Source organism: Scatophagus argus, chromosome 19 (assembly GCF_020382885.2).
Source record: "Scatophagus argus isolate fScaArg1 chromosome 19, fScaArg1.pri, whole genome shotgun sequence".
In the NCBI taxonomy this organism is placed as follows: Eukaryota; Metazoa; Chordata; class Actinopteri; family Scatophagidae; genus Scatophagus; species Scatophagus argus.
In genome coordinates this window covers 12,282,383-12,303,186 of record NC_058511.1, presented here as the reverse complement: position 1 = coordinate 12,303,186, position 20,804 = coordinate 12,282,383, and the positions used below count along the sequence as shown (strand labels likewise).

The following is a 20,804-nucleotide window of genomic DNA, read 5'->3' as shown; positions in this document are numbered from 1 at the left end:
TCTCTCTGACTTTGGCATTAAAGCACTGTGGATAAGTGCTGAAGTTTGCTGCTGTTTGCTGATGCTGCCTGCTGAATTTACTGCCTGCTATTTCCTTCAAAATAGAAATGACATTTAGGAAACAAATGCTTCCACAAAACCTGCGCTAAAGAAAAGACAGTCCTGCATAACAGCAACTTTGAATTACTTGTCTTGATGTAAACATACAGTAGAAATACACACATACACACACTGTAAATACTGTGGACCTACATGGACACACATACACACACTAAAGTCAGGAGAGGGAGAGGAGGATATTTGTTTTCAATCTCATATCCTGTTTTATTGTTCAAATATGGCAGGACGATATATACAACACAGTACAAACGAAACACACACGCAGTCAGACATACACACAGACGAATGGACGGAAAAACAGAAAAGACAAATTTGTACAGAAGTTCACACACATACAGCTTCGAGTTGCCACGATAGGCGAAGACAAGAATTTCTCTCTGGGGAACCACTGATCAAACATCCTACAGTCACGAGTGAACACACACACGCACACACACACACACACATAGATGAACAGCCTGATCATAGAGGCCAACAAGAGGACTTGTGTATTAAAGGGGATTTTAAGGAGATTAAGGATCCGGTGACAATAAAAGACCAAAACCAAAAAAACGATCTTCAAAGTCCACCCTAAGACACAATTCACGATTGTTATTGACGTTTCAATAAGTCCACAGTGACAGGACTAAAGTGGATTTCACAGGGATGAGAGCACATTTTCCAGCTCACACCTGTTCGCACTAGAGGGAAATAAACCTCAGAAGGCGAAAAATCTGAGCCGGCAACCTGAGCTTCTGAAGTTACCTTATAAACACGAACAATGCGAATTGTGTTTCACGGTGGACGAATTTGAAATTAAACTCATTAGCCGAAGGCTGACACTTAAGAGACTTTGGCAAATCTCACAGCAAAATGAGCCTTCATCACCCACATTGGCTAAAAAAAACGTTACCTATGCAATGTCACCTTACATTAAAACAAAAAACAAAAATCATATCAATTTGTTTTAGTGACTTAAGGCCACTTTGAACAGAGGTGATTTGATTTAACACCATGTGTATATTTACCTGCACTTTAAGAAGAAAAACCAAAGACAATTAATAAGTCAGAATTTTGTGCTTTTTTCACCTCTGAATGCAAACTGAAAGCTTTTTTATCTTCATTTCAAAACTAAATTTCTTGATTTTTTTTTTCCACTTGAAATCATTTCTTTGACAGGGAACCCATTTTGTTGCAACAGCAAAACATTATAAATAATAGCTAAAAAGGATAAAATAACATATTTAAGTACAGAGAATACTCCGTTATCATACATGCACGAACATCATCATCTTGCTGTCAGTCAAACACCTCATCTCGATGAGAAAAAGTGAAAAAAAAGATCAGACAATCTCCTTCAATTTCCCGTGATTTTGAATGGATTTCACTCGCTGTGAAGACGAACGGAGATCAAGAAAGGCCAAGTCAAGTTTAACGGAAAAAAAAAGGATGGAAGACACTGAAATTAAGAGCCGGTGGGTTTTCAGCTGACAGCAGCGATTGTCTGAGTTAACCTCCCTGACATCAGCATCTGAGAAACTGCTCTTAGACGTACAGTAATACAGAATAAAAGCTCCTCAAATCAGCATAAATACTCCAAATCCCAAACAGCCAGGCTCCAGTCTGCTTTATAGACTTTAACCCTAACAATGCATGGAGGGATTTAAAGGACTAACAAAAGATAAATCAGTGTACTCTGCTGCTGCTTCAAATTCATTTCACAGAAAATAAAACTGACAACGTGGTATGGAAACAAACAAACAAAAAAAAGACATTTATATCAGAAGGAGAGGCAGAGTTATGGAATAAATGCCTGTGTCTGAAAACAGCCCATCGAGACAAGCACTCAGCTCATTAATGAAGGATTTGGCATTAATGGAGTAAAAATGCATTCTTGGCAACCTGTGGCATAATTAACCTGGCAGCTTTTTAAAGTTAATACTATTAGTGCAGGTAATTTAATGTGATAGAGGGACGCCAGTCTGCGTGGACCCATTAGAAGTCCAGATTGGGTTTAGAAAAGCTGGTATCACTTAGCTTTGTTCAAAAATGTGAATTCAGAAGTTCAGAGCTTATGACTGAATTTAGCTTAAACTGATGATTGTCTCAGTACGGCCTCGCAGGACACACTTGGTTAACACAACAGTAAGATATAATACTTAAAGCATAGCTGGGGTCAGATCACTTTCTCTAAACAACTTAAAGAATAAAGATAAAAATGCTGTTTGGTATCTTATGTTTAAAAAAAAAAAGAAAAATGAAATGCTGGAAGTGTCAAGAATATCCATTTCCTGAAACTGAATGGAAAGTGCTTTGAACCCAGACTTGATGCAAAATACAGACAAAAACTTGCACAGATCAAATCCAACATACTGTATTTCATAGTCGAGTTTGAAGAATCCAGTCACAGCTCAGACTCTATCAGTCAAACCAGCTCTTTTCAGCCACAAATATGAGCAGATGAGTAATCTTTTATCCACAAAACAGCACTGATTTTCTAGAAGAAAAGTATGCTAACAAAAAAAAAAAAAGTAAAATATTTTCCTCACCTGAAACAACAACAATGAGGACAAAGAGGGATTTTGTTTTCTTTTTTTTTATAGGAAAATTAAAAATACCGATTCCCACTTTAAGCACAGGTGATGGTGAACCAAGCTGTCTAGAAAACATGATTTATCTTACTCTAAAAGAGCAGTTAGTGTGAGACGGGTGAAAGTGAAGCCTACATGTGACCATGTGTAGAGAAGGGCTTCACATCCACTTTCTGGGTTTGAAACACAGACCCACAGCTGAGTGACGACTGCTGTTAGACGCTGGTCACCAGAGTTAATTAGTTAGCTAACAGGCTTAGCTATAGCTGGCCTGTTGGGACGGTCAACTTGCACTGAGCTCAAGCTACATTATCTATTTAACTAGCACTGTGTCTGGGTTGGTTGGGCAGGTAGCTAGCGTGACTTAGTAGCCGTTGTGGTCGGCCAGCTGAGTAATCAGCAGACTGGGCTGACTGGTTGGCTGGTTCAGGCTTTGTGCCCAAGGCTTACTGACTCTTCGCCTGGTTAGACAGGCCAGGCTGATGTTTTCTGGGCGGCTGGTTTATCAGTCTCTCAACCTCAGTCTGATGATGTCACTTCCTGTTGTCTGTAGTGGAGTTAGCTGTAGTGTCCTTCTTTGTAGCATTTTCGTCAGTGTTTCCCGGGGGCTGCACGGCTGTGGCATTAGGCCCGCCCCCGTTTTGAAGTGTTTCCTGTTTGTACTGTTGCAAGGCGCGATTGACGGCATCTTCAACTAAACGCCTGCTGACCCTCAGTAGCTCCGCCTCATCGGGCTCAGACCGGCGACGCCCACCTACGAAGAACAAGCACAACAAAAGCACATTATAGATATATGATCAGCTCTGATCATCATATTGTCTATTTGTATTTGTTGGTTTTGTTTTTAAAGGATTGTTAAGCACTTTGGAAACATGGTTTTTGAAAGATGCTATATAAATAAAGTTCTTCTTATCATTATTATTATTATTATCATTTAAATCCATAAATTACAGACTAAATTAGATTTTAACTGTAAGCCTGCTGTGGTGTCTGGGTGCCTTTTCATACAATACCAGGGTGGATTTCATTTTTATTCCAGTACGCTCAAAATGGAGGCAGAAAATAACTCAGTCTGACAATAGTGAGTCTACTCTTACTTATCATAGACAGAATCCAACAACAATAGCTTGGATGTGAGGACAACAGATAAGATGCGACAGTAAGAGTTGATCACAATAGATGAGGTGACCAACTCTTCCATACGAGCATTTCGAATTCAATCTACTCTCCTGGAGTGATTAAGAAGAGAATTAATGTAACAAGCAAAGCGCTTTACCACAGTGTTGGTCCTGCTTTTGCTGCAGCCAAAATGGCAGACTAAGAGACAGTGAGACAGAGGAGCCAGACGTACATAAAGCCAGTTAAAAAAAAAAAGAAAAAAAAAAAAAAGAAGGCAAGATTGGAAGACAGTCAATAATTCATGCAGAAAGACGGTTAGGCAGGCACACAGGCTGAAATACAGACAGCCTGCATGAAGCCATTCACAAAGAGAGTAAAAGAGAATCACTCAGCCATCTAAAAACAAGACAAACCATCCATACAAAATTACTGCAGTGGTTCAACCAAAAAAAAAACCCACACTATAAACCACATCTACATTTGATTGACAAGGCCAAGAATAAAATCCCCAAGCTCATCTTCTACATCACACAATCCCACTGGACTCATATGTTTGTTTATATGTGAAAGCAGAGTGGTGCTCTATTATTCATTATATAAAGAGATAGGACATACAGTAGGAGTGAGACAGCAAATGAGGACGGCAGAGGGTTGCTAAGACCATCACATCCATATAGTCTATAGTCGGTTTTTGCATATTATCATTCTTCCTTAAAGGAGACCTGTGGAGTTTTTAACCGCTGACAGCGCTGTGGAGCAATGTTTTTATGAGCGGGTCTCAGTTTTGTTTATTCATGACGTGTTACACAGTCCTGTCAAATCTTAATACTATTACTATTACTACACACCAAGAACAAAGTAATGCAAATGAATGGGAGAAACAAAACACAATATGTTTTGATGACTAACCATTCAATCTGAAAATAAACTCCATAGGGCAGCTTTACAACTACATATGTTCCGATACCATTTTTCCATGAACTTTTTATTTCAGCCAATTGAGTACCAGAATATTACATATATATATACATATATATAAAATTAGTTTTTAGCAGCTGCATACTAGTAACCCTGTATGGATGTCACAGATATGCCTGATGTTAATTAAACATGTCAGTCGCAGTTTATGGATACTGGCTTCTTGTGCAGTACAAAAATCTGTTATGTCACACACAGACGTATGGGATGCTGCTAGGAAGTCCTGTTTGTGATAAATAAATGAATCCACTAAGTGGTATTGGATTGGTGCACAGACTTGCATACTTGCCAATACCCAACGTAGCATTTTAGGCAGTACTGGAGACATTTTCAATACTGGTAACAGAACAACCCAATTTATGACACAAAGTGACTTTTTGTCATATTGACTCTGACATCAGTTTATCAGTATACGTATTAAATATGACATGGTACAGTATTCTCTGTTTATGTATCAATACTGGTGACAGACATCTGCTAATAAGGTATACTGCAGGGGTCTCAGTCCATGGCAACTTGCTACCGTGGTGTCAATCACTGACGATTGATTGTTCACACATCCATGCTTTTGACGTTTCATATGCCCCCACATTTTATCCTCCAGGTGTTCTGGTGGGTTGAGACCTACAGGCCACTGGAGTAAATTGCAGTCACTGTTGCATGCATGTCACCGCAGCATTTCACCATCCCTGCCAGCTTGTGCCGTTGACACACGCATCATGTAACCATGGACTTTTGCTGTTTATGCCAAAATATTCAGTCTGCTAACAGAATGTCAAACAGAAATCAGTATTCACCAGACCAGCTGGCATATGTACACTCTTCACTCATTCAATTTGGTCATACCATGTGCTCACAGCTCCAGTTTCTTAGCTTTCGGCTTCACTGATTTGAAGCAAACATCATATTCTGTTGTTGTACATCTAACTTGTGTTTTATCAAGTTGTGTGTTCTGAGAAGCCCTGCTGCTGCTGTTATTTGATTACCTGCAGTCTGTCTGTCAGTTTGAGTGACTCACACCTCTGACCGCTGTTTGATGAGGTATTTTTGCCCTCAGGACTGCAGCGGAAGGAATTTGTTCTACATCCACCCTTCTCAGGAAATGGCAGAGACTTGTGTGTTCTTTCTAGGATGTGGGCCATTTCTAACGAAGCTGAGTCAACTGGCATGAGTGCTGCTGGCACTACCAGATCTTTTCAGTTAATTATTTAAATCATTGCCCCATTTACACCTGGTATTAACATGTATCTGGGTACGTTATCTTTGTAATGACACCAAATCTGAATCCAGTCATTGGCACTTACATCTGCCTTAATCTGGCCTTCATGCTGTCTTAATTCTGCCTGCACTATAATCGGATGTCAATATGCAAATTCATTAAGCGGGGCCTGTGGACTTGATGCGCAAACGGAAGCAATGAAATGCATTGGCAACATTTATCAGTGACTCGTTGAAAGAAGACCCTATACTTCCTGCTACTATTTATGGATTTTACAGTGTACATCAAGGAAGATGAAAGAAGTGGATTTACATGAACTTCCAAAAGATATTTTTTTCTTTTGAAGAAGAATACGGTCATGCTGTTGAGATTACGTTTACATCTGGGTGAGATATGATCACAATGCCAAGCATGACCACCTCCAGATGTGGTCAGGCTGATCTGATCCATGCACATGCAAGTGTATTAATACATATTTCTTCCCATCAAGATACCCACATGCAGATTGCACATGAATGCCAGGCACAGACAGGGCCTATTGCATGGTCTGACCAATCTAAAGGTCTTGGATGGTTTTTGCACCTGTCTTCACGGTCTTGCACACACAGCTACAAACATCTGCAATTAAGTTGTTGTGGTTGGAAATGTGGACCCAGCATACACGTCTCACAATTTAAAAATGATGGCTGTGCAGACCGCATGTAACTCATTTTTTACAACTGTGTAATAGGCTGGTGATCACACAGAACTGTTTTGTGGCGTACAGCCTTGTTGTTGTATCTCTGTGAATGCTGTCTTTTTAGAATAAACATACAGTAGCGAATGCAGGTTTGATTATTTAAACAGCTCCACTGAAAGTTCATTTTTTACACATCGCAAACTAGAGTGCAATGGGGAATCCCATAAAGATGAGAGCACAGCAGTATGCGCGCCTGCTGAATACATTAAATGTCGAACAGCTGCTGAAGGCCTTAGCAACATTTTCATGATTTACACTTTATTTACACATAACTCAATGTGTGGTGGAGGAAGTTAATACCGCATAAACAGAGAAATGTCTGTGATAAAATACAAATACCAAAACATGTGAAAGGCAAATATCAGCAGCTAACTCTGCTGCATTCAAAACTTTTTGGGCTGTAGACATAACCTTATGGATATACTTTCTTATTATAGTAGAAATTATATGATACAGTATTGATCTGTGTAAGAAAAAAAAATGTATTTGTCAGCCACTGAAGGATGTCCTCAGAGACTGTCTTGCTTGGAGAAACTACAGCAATAAGGCTGGGGGCAGCACAGTTAATGGACAGTCTCCTTAATCGCCTCCACTTCCTGTCCTGCTTGCAGACATGACTGCTTTTGCTTGGATCATTTATGTTGACTGAATTTAAAATGATGAGAGATGTGAAATTATTATAGATGAGACATATGACATCAGCTGAAAGGAAATGCTGGCAGATTACGAAATGCTGGTGATCAGATTACCATCAACTGTGATCAGATTACCTCAATATTAGTAAAACATGATGATCATTATTTATAGTTTCTGGGTAAAATATTACTGTGATTGCATGTGCTCCATCTCTGAAGATGACATTTAGATTGTGTAATCTTTTGTAATCAGTGTAATCAAAGTAACCCAAGGCTGCTGAAAGTAATCATTAATACTCCCAAAATGATTGTTCTAAGGGATTACATTATGTAGTGCAATTTTAGCCTGTAATCAGATGTAGATCATGAACCTTCCTGATTCTGATTGTAGACGTATGATATGAGGAGGGACACATACTTGTGCGTTTGACATGGACTGGATTCTGAACCAAATCTGCAATATAAGCACAAACATCAAATATTAAACAGAGACACACATAAAAAATAACCCACAAGAATTATTTTGCTGTCTCGTGGTTTTCATACACTCACGAAGAAGTACAGTACATAAAAGCCTCTCTGTCTGCTAACACAGGGCAGATATTTCTGGGACTAAACAACAGTGATTTTTAAGATTAGGTCTGGACCCCTGGGCTGCATTAGGACTAAAAGGGATGCCCAAATGTTCTGTGGAAATATTGTTATCCAAATCCACTGACTTCCATTTCCCAAAAAAGCGGCAAGACTCTGCAGTGTAAAAATGGGGGCCAGGTGTGCACTTTTGGGATGAGAGAACCCCAGAGCATAAATTTACCGCATAAAGTCTATAAAAATAACAAACAAGAACAAATGTGTGAATGCCTTTCGGATGAAGCAGCACAAGACGGCGAACAACATGTGAGAGGATTAAATATCTCATTTTGTCTCTTTCCTCTTATTCCTACTGCTGTTGTGAACATCCAGAAAACATCGTGCTTATGATTTTGACTTGACGTAGACAGCCTTTGTCATGTCGAAGGTCTGTTCTGTATCTTTCAAATGAGATGTGTGAAAGAGTTTTTATCTGCCTATTAGATTCAGGCCTGACGAAGTGAAGGTCTTTATTATGGCAGTAAAAGCTGCTCTCTGTACCTGCTACACATAAAGCAACAGGGACACAGATAAGCCTTTCTCACTGTAGATGGACTGACAGCTAAACGGCTAAACTTATCTCGGACTGACACACACAAATATAAACAGTATCTCACACACACAATTTATCAAAGCTTTTATCCTCACTCCTGAGCTTATATACTCTCATTTCTGTGGCTCTGTTTCCAGCCTCTTTCTGTCTTTACTTTTTATAAGCCTGCCTCCCTCTCTCTCTCTCTCTCTCTCTCTCTGTTCTTTTTCTTGCTGGCAGTGTTGTCATGGTGACAGGATGAGAATCAGACAGGTACTTCAACTTTTTAACAACACAGGAGGTTATACTGACTTCCATCATTTTTTTTGGCAGGCTTCACTCTCTCTTGTCCCTGAGCGTCCTCATAACTCACATCTGTTTGACTTTTTTTCCCCACTCAACCTTCTTGTCTCTCTCTGCATCTGACTTTCTTTTCTTTTTTTTTTTGCTCTGCCTTGCAGACTTTCTCTTTCAGACTCATCTTTCCCTTCTTTATTGACTGGCATGTCTCCAAACCTGTTTCCAAATATCACGGTTGATGTTTTTTTTTGTGCACCAACTTCTTTTTAGGTCAAAAAGCTGTATAACAAAAGAGGCAAACTGAAACCTCCCTGCATTAAAATTTACAAGCAGCTGGGAGATTTCAATGAATAACAAACAAGGTTTAAAGTTGCTGATGTATAATATGCATTCATTTCCTCATCAGCATGTATTACTTAAACTCTGTCTCTGCCTCTTTCATTAACATGTTGATTCATATACAGCCAGACTAAACCTCTTGGCCCATATGGTACAAACCAATCCAATTAGCAGATTCTGGTTAAACCTGTAGTGGAAATGAGATTAGTACAGGATATGCTGTCTTTGTCCAACAGCAATACCATGCCAGGTTGCGTATTCATTACTGTCCTAAATTCTTTACTCTAAAGATAGTAATGTCCATCAGTTGGTCTCCCACTTCGTTGAGACAAGACAAACAGAAATGCTAACATGCTAATCTAAGACTGTAAACATTTTACCTGTTGAAAGTTATTATGAGCATGTTAGCATACAGATGTTAGCACTTAGCACAAGGCACTGCAGTGCTTCAGCACATCCTTAAAGACAAATCAACTAATCTATCGGCTGAATAAAAATTAGTTGTAGCTCAAATTCTATTACAGACATTTATAAAGAGAAAAACAGTTTCACTCTATGTCCAAATGTTGGGACTGTGTTAGCACTCTTACATTAGCACAGAGATGCTAACATGGCAGCAGACTCTTGTTTCTATTGCTTATATTTATATTTCTATTGCTCTATATTACAATTTAATTAAATTAATTTGATCTAGACCTACTCTAATTGGAAAGTGTCATGAGACAACTTTTGTTGTGAATTGGCGCTATATAAATAAACTGAGTTGAACTGAATTGAATATATTTTGAACGGTATTGAGACAATATGTTAATATAGTAATTAATAATAAATCGAGCCCTAATTCTCATGCACTGTTTATGACATAAAAAGTTTTATCATAGATCACTCTGCCCAAATGTTAGCATTTTCATTGTGAACATGTTAGCATGCTGACGTTAGCTTAAGGCATCAGGACCACTAGCCTGGCCGTAGACTCATTCCTCTGTCTTTGTATCTAATGTGTCCAAGACTGTTAGCCACAAAAGTTGTTGGTGTGCAGATGCTGCGTTTGTGATTATGACTATACACTCAACAAGCTCTGCACAATCTCAAGTGACAGCTACTGTGTGTCTGCTTTGTTTATATTTCATTCCCAGCATCACTGCTCTGCTCTGCTTAACTTGGCTCTGCTCTGCCGTGATTTATTTTGTGTCCCACGTAAGAACCTTTTAACGCCATTACTTCAAACTCCCTCATGCTCTTATTTATGCTATTCTTTAGCAACTCCTTCCATCCAAATAAGTAATAGATTCCACTTCCTGGTTGGATCAGTGCTGACATTCTGCTGAAGTCTGCCAAAAATGTTTATACTTTGTACTTTCCATGATGGAGGGAGCACTTTATAGATGTTCAGTCCCAGCTGAGGTTCTGGGTTGATGCACACAGTTCACAACTACATGTAGTATCAAAAGGACCCATCCAATCAAAGACCTGAATCAAATTCAATGGATACAACAGCCTAACTGCTTATGTTTACATCCAGCCTCATAATCCGCTGCTATGACTAATTTTTTCCCACCCCAAATGAACTGATTTCCTGAAAGCTCTAACAGGGTCTTAGGCAGAAAATTAATACAGCATATGTGGTAAGAGGATGTGGATAAAAGGTAAGAGAGAGCAATGGGAGGATGAAGAGAAGGAGGAGGATAAAAAAAAGCCAGGGGAAAAGGGGGGAGAAAGAGGAGGAGGAGGAGGACTTCACTACAGTATGTGATGTGAGGAAGAGGAGGACGTATTTGCACAACATGAAAACCTCCTAGATGGAGGTTAGAAGCAGAAAAGGGAGAAGAAGCATTTGAGGACAGAGCGGGAGGGCTGAGGAGGAGAAGAAATGAGGAAGAACAGACCTTGAAAACGAAGGGAATGACCAGGACAGTAGGGGTGAAAAAGTACTGACGGCAGGAAATACTTTACTGGATGCAGTCCAGTTTCACATATTTATATTCACACTGTATTCTAGAGAACTCATGTTCAGGTTGTACTAAGCATAAGCTGCAGATGGAATATTATGAATCAATCCTACATTACTAAAAATCCAACTTCATGCAGTTCAAGAAAACAGATGTGTACATCACTGAAGGCACTAAAGCACTAACTGTACTGAACTCTCAATGTGTATAACATTATTAAAAGAAAAAAAAAAACACCACTACAGTAGGAGGTACAAAGAATAAATTTCTGCAGCTCTGGAATCACTCTTCTTTCTATGTTTCCTAAAATGTGGCCTTATTTACAAGCATTTTTTGAATTCTACACCTGTGGAAAATAATTACATTTCTGACACTCTCTCCATGTGCCAGAACAATGAGATGCAGGGTGTTGGTGCCCAGACGTGTGCAAATCCGTTCTACTCCACCAATGCACTGATGGGCAATTTCATGGCTGATAAATTCCTCTGCTGAGGAACTAAAAAAAAACCATCAAAGCTCTATTCTTGCACTCACATCTTCAAAATGATATGATGAGGATGATGAAGACTTAAGATGGGGCTGACTGGCTGATTTGTGTTCACTGTTTGTGAAATAACATCAGGATGTGATGTGCTACCTGATGAAATGCCCTCATATAATAATGACAGAGAAACAATGAAGTAAAATGTTTTGGCAGTAATGAAAATTACAGTTCATTTCAACCAGCGCAAAATATCCTGCCAGAAAGCCGTTTGTGGGGGATAGATGGACCAGTACTGCATGAACATTTCAGGCTCTTTATATTCTTTTTAGGCCTCTGAGTTGCCAGCCAGTAGTATTCGCTACAGTAACTATTACTGACCACTATTGTGAGCGGTCAGTTTAGTTTGTCATTTTCTAAGAGAGTCTGTCCCAAACATGAACACGAACATCATGCTCTATTGGAGAATACTTGAAATTAGCAATTGAGACCATAAACTCATTAGAAACCTGTTTACTGAGTTTACAAATCAGGTGAGAATTAAGGTCATTTCCTCATAAGCATTCACACAGTTGGACTTTCTTTTGGAAACCAAGTTGCCCTTTTGGTCATTTGATATAATGCAGCTGTAAGGCACTTCCACTTCTCATGGAGCAGTTAAGCTGTGGGCATTCCTGAGATATCACGTTCAAAGTATGGGATGTACAGACAGACAATCTGCAAACATAATGCCTCTGGTCACAGCTATGGCCAGTGTGAAGGCATAAAAAAAACTGGGGTCTGTGATCTCTTAACATTTGGCTTAGAGGTCTGAAAGTGGACGCAGACATTAAAAGCTGTGCAGCTGGACAGTGATCAAATTAACTGTCAAGCCTTTCTAGTGTGAAAGGACAACATGCTAAACAAAAAAGGAAGAAAGAAACCCACACTATGCTCTGATTTGACATCGTTTGGTCCTCTAGCCCGGTGTCACAGCAGAAAGGATCACAACCTTGTCTGTTGGCTAACTTAAAAACGCATAACAAAGCGTGACTTCACTTTATCAGCACAGCCACACTGTGACTAAATGTGATACTGTGTGGTTTCTGCAGGGCGTCCATTACTTCATCAATTCAGAGAATCAAAGCAACACAACTAATCACATGCCTCGCCCTCTTCCCATCGCCCCAGTGTTCACATCTCATCTCAGACACTAAACTGGCTTGTTATTATTACTTAAATACATAAATGCTACCTGCTGCAGCTTTATTATGTGCACCAGCTGAAACAGCCCACCAAACAGTGACACAGGCTGTGATCCAGTCAGACCCTGGCACAACCAGAGAGCAGGGAGGCAAAGCATTGCAGAAATGAAGACTTACTGAGTGCACTTAAAAAAAAAGCAAACACAGAGTAGTTTTGATTTGTCTTTGCATAACAAAAACTTCAGCATCAGGGCTTGTGTGGCATAATTTAAACCCAGCTGTGCCTCCATCCTCTGTGTGAGGACCTGACTCGGGACTTGCTAAAGCAGCCTTACGGTATCCAGGTCTGTTTTTTTCTGTTTTTTTGTAGTCGGCTGTCAGACTGACACTTACAGAGACATACGTAGAACTCTGAAGAATTTTGTAAAAATATTTCAGTGTGTTTACATTTCTTGGATAAAGAGACTATGCAGAAAAGGAACAACAAAGAATTAGCAGGTACCAGAATGAAGGAGGAAAACTTGGCATAGAGGGAAGAGGGAAAAAAAGGATGAATTAAGCAGTGCATCATGCATCTCTTCTTGCTCTGCTCCCTCCTCATCCCTTTCTCCCCTCTGTTCCCTTCCTCACATGTGGTCTCCGCTGTCTTCACCAGCACTCCCTTTCTCTGTGCAGCACTCACTCCCTCTGTGAACCTCTCACAAAAAACAAACACAAATTTATTTATTTTTTAACAATTTCCCTTTTGCGATACCACAGTTATACAAACAATAACAGCTAAAAGGAAAACATTCTTCCCGTCAGACCAAGGCCATTCCTGTTCTGTTGCTACACTGTCAAGGCAGGCGAACAATGCAATGACCAACCAAGAGAGGCTCTTCGCTCAGTCGTATTCCTAGCAAGCTGCGACTATCATAAGAAAAAGAAGAGTGAGAATAAGGGTTAAGTACATTTTGCTATGAAAGGAGTAGTGCTGGTTGATGTTTGCAGGGAAATGTAGTAGTAGTAGTAGTAATAAGTACTTCAAAATAAAACATCAGAAATCTGCTCGGTCAATTGTGAACCTGGTGATGTGGAAAATTTGCAGAATGTTTAACAATACAAAGGAGGTGGCATAAACAGTCAAGACCTCTCAAAGAGCAGCAGTAAAGGAATGAAAACACAACCGCTCATTAGAGCACAGTCTAGTGACCGGACTGCTACAGCAGAACATGGAGCTGAGTTATTATGCTGTATTAACTATCGGCCTGATAGTTGGCAGGAAACAAAAGAAAGTGCTCAACACATTTCTATTAAATTAGGTAGAAAATGATTCAATTTAAAAGCAGGTCGTGTGGGGTAGGGGGGTGTCAGGGTGTCATGAAGAGCTTTGTGTTTTTCTAAATAACACAACAGTTCTAATAAATTCCAATAAACAACGGGCCAAACAACAGAACATCAATCAGCAGCTACTACTACTACCTGACCATAACCTACTGGCATATTCCAACACCTTTCCAAACACCAGACCCACAACTGCCATCTAATCATCCACTAGCCTCTCATATATTTGGATAGAAAAAAATAACATTTTTAGTAATTGATATTCTGTACTGTTCTATTACTGTCCTTTTTGCTTTGACTTAGCAACTCTTGTTGTAATGTTAACCAAATTTAAGTGACGCATGCACATATCAGCTCAGTGGTATCCTGAAAAATTTCAAGGCATTTTGCCCATATGTGGTGCCACAACACTGTGATAAATGTAAATAGCCATAACTCAGTTTTCATGAGTCATAGGTGAAATTTTGCATAATTCATTCTTGCATACAGCTCTAATATTCACATAGTGTAATATTTTCGCAATAAAAGAATATCTCTCACACAGCTTTTCTTAATGACTGCCTATATTACTTAAAACACCAGTTAAACACGTTTCTTTTGGCATTCGTGTCGGGAGTGTGTGCATATCAAGTACATGCTTGTGTGAGAGATTATGTTTTTCACCTGCAGTGACTGCAAACACCACTGTGTGACACCTTGTCATATTGGTCATGGCTGATTTCACACACAGACACACTGCACGCACACGTGCGTGCACACACACACGTATTCACGTGTCTTGCTGTGCTCACAAGGGTGACTGTCATCACATCACAGGGGTAGCATCTGACCTACACACACACACACACACACACACACACACACACACACTCCCCGTTTGTCCGCCTCCCTCTCCTCGCCTTGCCTCCTCCCTTTGTCTCAATATCACCATTTCTCTTTAAGCCCACTCCCTCCTTTTCCCCTCATTAGTCCTCATTCCCTCCACCCCACCCCATCCCACCCTCTCTCTCCTATCAGGAAGTAGGGCACAGTGGCTCAACTGTTTATAGCAATGCAGCTGCAAGCAGGGGTAGAGAGAGAGAGAGAGAGAGAGAAAGACAGAGAGACAGAGAGGGACACATGGGGGGAAACACAGGAGGGGAGGAAGAGGTGAAACAGAGAGGAGCAAGAAGAGAGTGCACACAGTCATGTGGCAGCCCAGTTTTATATTTCTGCCTTTACCAGTACAGTGCTACATAAGAGCAAATATGCGCCCACACACACACACACACACACCCTTTATTTCAGCCAGTGTCAAAGTCTGCATTTATGACAGCACAATAAAGATATTACACACACATACACATGCTGTACATACCACAAATCAATGGATCATTTTATTACCTTGTTTCCCTTGTTTAAACATTAATCCAGCATTTTTAGATTAGCAGTTGCAATGATTGTAAGATATCATACTTTTCTACCTTTAATTAACATAAAAAAGAAATGCACTACACATGTTCTTTACTGTACCATACTGTATGTTTAATTTAAATAAATATTGCATGGGACAGGGGACAGGTTTTCTGTTGGTTTAAGTATCTAAATTTTGATCAATTTTAATTGATCAGAAAAACTCACACTGGTTTTTCAGCTCTTCTCACCATAACTTATCCATACCTCATGCTTAAATAACAGCAGCAAACAGCATGTCAGTCTGATACTCTGTTAGTCGGACAAGAAACCAGTGATGAAGATTTTTAAATTGTGCTAACTTACACTTAATGCATGTGAGGACAATGAATCACTTTCTTTTAAGAGACTGTGGGTCTTTTTTCACGATATTAGAGCAGTAATAAGTAATAACAGCGTGGGGATACTAGTTCTATTCAATCAACATGTACTAGCACCAAGACCGAATGGCACATTCGCCCAAAACCTAAATTAACCCTCAACACATCTTCTGCAGAACAATGAGAGAGAAATTGCTGCTTAAAGCTGTAATCAAACCACAAGCTGCATCAGTAATTATCCTCAAGAGCTCATTTCTGTGCTGAAGCAGAGCAGCCAGATTCCACTATCACCATAATCCTGTGGAACATTTGTTTATGCTCTTTATTTGGCTCATTTATTTATCCATTTTAATCTTCCTTTAACTGGCCACTGACGTTGTGTAACAAAAGCATTAGATAACATCAAACAACATTCATCCAGAAAAAAGTTCTGGTTAGAGATGTGGAGATATCTGGCTAATCTTTTCCACATGACCATGCACAAAAGGAAAAGAGAAAGATAACCCATAAATCGTTAAAACTCAAAAATGTGTTTTGATTTTTGCTACTTCCCTTGGATGTGTGTGAGCTTCACTGTGCAGGATGATTTATGTCCAGAGAACACTGAGAATGAAATGACATTTTATGTCACTGAAAAGTTCATTCAGTTCATTCAGTAGTTAAACTTTTGAAAAGCACAACATTTGCATGTTTATAAATCCTGGACAGATAGATAAATAGAATGGATGTTTCTAACTAGTCAGGCTAGCGATGACTACCAATATAGAAACTACCACCTTATCATACTGTTCATGAGACAGCCGATACCCTGCATCAACATCCATGAAAATAAAAACAAAAAAGTTACTTGGCAACTTGTTTACTTCTGCACTGTTTATACCTCAGATTGTTAATGTACTATTTAAAGGGTACTCTGTGAAGTTCCTGAACACTAGCAGCACTATGGAGTAATGATTTTAATAAGTGTTGTTTGTATTGTGCACACAAGGATGTGCATGTACGAACACTTCATAACCTACCACCAGATTCACGCTACTCTGCACAGTGACAGTTGCCACATGCACAAAAGAGCATCAACCAAATCAGACAAGACGACAACAGCAAACTAGCATCCTGCTCAAAAATATTTTTTTTAAATGTCTTTGCAAATGGAGAGGAATGAAATGCATTCAGCATTGTTTGTTAGATTCTGATGTGTTTTAGTGAGAAATACTGAACATGAATAAGACTTTTAGTTGTTTTTAAGAAAACTCCAAAGAGCCACTTTAAGTTTTTTAATGTCTGGAGGTATCAGTTAGATGTAGTCAGTACAAAGTACAAGAACAATAACAATATCTGAAGTAGGAGGACTGTAAGGAGACTCATCAGTAACTGACAAGGAGGCAACTATTTCATCTTGTTGCAGAGGCTCACCCCCATACACTGAGATATTAATTACACAGCTGGAACATGACGTTACAGTACAAACGTGCAGATATACAACACTAGTCTCCACACAAAACCAACTGCATGGTCACACTCTCAATCCTTGCCCATCTGTAGGTCACAGACGATCACAGATGCAGACAGCTGACACAAAGCGATGCACGCAATGTACAGTACATTCATCCACTACAGTCCCCCCAGTACACACAGCATCACTAAGTATATAAATTCAATTGGTTTCTCCAACAAAACACACCCACGCATGAAAACAGGAACAGCAGACACTTACTGATTTTCTCCTCTGCTTGGGAGAACGGGAAGCAGCACAGTTGACCCATGGCGCCTCCTTTCCTCTCCTCCTGTTCACCTCTCCCCGATGTTACCCCTCTTTTTCCTCTTCCCCTTCTAAGGCAGATGAAACGTGAGTCCTTCTTCTCCCTCCCTTGTCTCTTCCACTCTTTATCTCCCTGTCTCTTCTCTCACTCTGTATCTCTCTTTCTGCCACCCCCCCTCCACCCTCGAAGGACAAACGGACCCGGGGGAGGATGGAGGCAACAACAAAAAAAACCCTCCCTTTCCCTCCGTGCAGCCCGCAGAAGACCGAGCAAGTCAGCAGACGATGCAAAAAAAAATGAACGAGTGGCTCCTTGCTCTCGCTCTACTTTGCACTGACACAGGGAGGAGGGGTGTGCGTATCGGAGAGAGAGAGAGAGAGAGCGAGAGAGTGAGAGAGAGAGAGAGAGAGAGAGAGAGAGAGGGAATGAAAGAGCAGTGAATGTAGGAGACAAAAAATAAAAAAAAATAAAAATAATTACCTTTTTTTTTACAAAAAAAACGTAATTATACATAGGAGGAATATGTATAAAATAGATAGTGTGTGTATGTGTGTGTGTGTGTGTGTGTGGCTGAAGGGGGGCAGAGGAGGAAGGGTATGTTGTGCTTGCAATGTGTTCAAGAAAGATACAGAGTGAGCATGTTTGCTTGTGTGGCAAGTGTGTGGAAGAGGAAAGGGGAGCGGTATATGTAAGGAGACAGCAGACACTATTCTGTGTATGTGTATGTGCATGTGTGTGTGTGTGTGTGTGTGTGTGTGTGTGTGTGTGTGTGTGGAGGGGGGCTCTAGGCTCCACCCCCCCACCCCATCATCATGGCTTGAATAATGGTAGTTGAATAGCCAGCAGCTGCTGCCTGCTACTGCATGTATCTGTATTATTTATGAGATCTGTAATGGTATTTTTGTTTCAGCCACATACCCCCTCCCAAAAAAGAGAAAAACATCTATTCAAATTCACTGTTAAATACAGATTATTTTTGAGTTAACTATGGATTATAGTGTAAGTGACAGATTGATGTGGGGTTAAGATGCTGGAGAAGCACGAGGACATTGTGAGCAGTTTCACATTTAAATTCAACACATTTCATATCATCTTGTGTGCTTCCTTTCGTGTCATTCAAAGAAATGCTGCAAAAGTAATGCATAATTCTACAGTGTGGTATCCTTAACCTAACTGAGCCTGACCTGATGGTGTCGGGCCAGTTTGGGCAGTGTTGAGCACTAACCACAGTAGTTTTTGCAGTAACAGTCTGAAAATAGATATATATAAATATAGATATAAATTCTATTTTTCTATTTGTATATAACCGTTGACTGCATCTATAATTCTACATAAATACATAAAGATATTTACACAAAATAAGAGATTTTCAAGGCTCAGAGTAAAATCTGGCAAATATAGAATTCAGTGTTTTTTGTCCTCAACTGATTATTCCTGATCAGTTTTTCTCCTGAGTCCCATACAATCCCGAATTCCATAAAAGCTGGGACGCGGTGTGAAAAGTAAACAGAATGCAATTCTTTGCAAACAAACTGTGTTTACTGACGATGGTTTTAAGTATAAACCCATGTAGTAATAACCTTTATTAGCCCACCTGATTTATTGGTTGGCTGATTAAACTGACAAGCTTTAATCTATGAATTAGATATGGTGTTAGCCTATATGATGTCTGACATATGCCCACATGACGTCTATTTTATGTTTTAAATTGAGTAAATGTCAACAAGGATTAGCAGTTACATCCTGTTTTATTCATATTTTAACCAGCATTGCAACATTTTTGGAAATGGGGTTGTACCACCGTACCTCAATCAATGCTTAATCCTGCTCACGCCTAAATATTTGCATAAGGGGAGTAGCTGAGAATTTTAGATATAATATATTCACTGGTGCCATAAAAAGGCAGACTTTCCTGCTCTCTTTCTCAGCGCTGCACTCTGATGCAATGGCCTCAAACGAGCCCTCGCACTCAGAGCTCAGTTCAGTCTGACAGCGTGTAGTTAGCGCTGATTGAAAGCTCTATTGTGACAGAGGAAAGAGGGGAAAATGTTTTGCTTCGTCCACTATTCGCTTGGCGAAACAGAGTTATGATGATGGCTAACTAGCAGTCAAAACAGACCATCAAGCTCTTTGAAGTTTTCATAAAAAAAAAAAAAAAAGTGAGAAAAGTGTAACTTTATGAAAGGAGTGTATTTGTTCTTCAGACATATCCTTGAGTAAGAGTGAAGGTATGCTGTATTTAAAAAAAAAAAAAATACATTTCTAACTCAAAACCTTGGGCTTCTAAAGAAACTGTACATCTGTAACTGAAGGATACTGACCAGTTCTCCATGCCAACCTATACCCTCAGCAAACTGTAGCTGCAGATGACAACACAAAACCAGGACTGGTCTACATCCTATTTCCAAGATACTAGTGTTGTTGCAATATGCAAGTCTTATGTGAAATGATGAGGTTGGGGTCTCGGCAGCAGCCACCCTTCAGTAGTTCTGCTGATGAGCCCTTCAGTAAAAACAGATGCACCTCCACCAGTTCCAGGAATGCTGTTTTTGTTGTTGTTACTGCTACATGTGCACCATCCTGAAGAGGAGGCCCTACTCGTCAGGGCTAATGGAGGTTTATAAATGAGGGGTGAGGAGATGTGAGTGTGAAGAGCAATGGAGATGTTAATGCAAATAAACACACACACACACACACACACACAAGCACAGTGCATACATTGTACTGCATGATGTACTGAGCTCAGCTGTGTGTGTAGACAGTGGAGCCCTGGCTCCAACAGCAGCATTCAACTCACAGCTGCCACTTTACAAACACACACACGCAGCTGTGATGACTGCTATTTGTAGGGCTTAAGTGTTGTCATTGATGAGGCTAAAATGCTGTTGAGCGTCAGTTACAGTTTTCTCATATGTGTGCACACATTAACCCTGCATAGACACAGATATAACTTAACTGATTTGTGCTTTTTAAAAAGGTAAGCACAAATCAGATTATTGCCATTACCCAGACCCGTCGCTCAGAACCAGCTAGCGCTTTTATAAACAGCAAGTGCTTTGCTGTAAGTCCAGCTATACAACATCTTGAGCACATGGTGGCAACACAATGGAAATGTATGCTAGATGCTGTAATGCGCACGTTGGTGTGAGAGCCA

At 39.9% G+C, this 20,804-nt stretch overlaps 1 protein-coding gene across 3 annotated transcripts in view; it reads right to left on the bottom strand.

The window, feature by feature from the left end:
• Window positions 1–299: 299 nt before the first annotated feature.
• LOC124050405 (A-kinase anchor protein 7-like) overlaps window positions 300–20,804 on the bottom strand; it is a 37,262-nt gene continuing 16,757 nt past the window's right edge. For 2 of the 3 annotated variants that reach the window (XM_046372897.1, XM_046372898.1), the window contains 2 exons: window positions 7,799–7,834; window positions 300–3,444 (listed from right to left, as the gene is read on the bottom strand). In XM_046372897.1, coding sequence (XP_046228853.1) covers window positions 3,224–3,444; window positions 7,799–7,834 — 257 coding nt within the window. In that variant the 3' untranslated portion in view covers window positions 300–3,223. The remainder of the gene's footprint in view (window positions 3,445–7,798; window positions 7,835–20,804) is intronic. The other variant, XM_046372899.1, reaches the window with a different exon arrangement.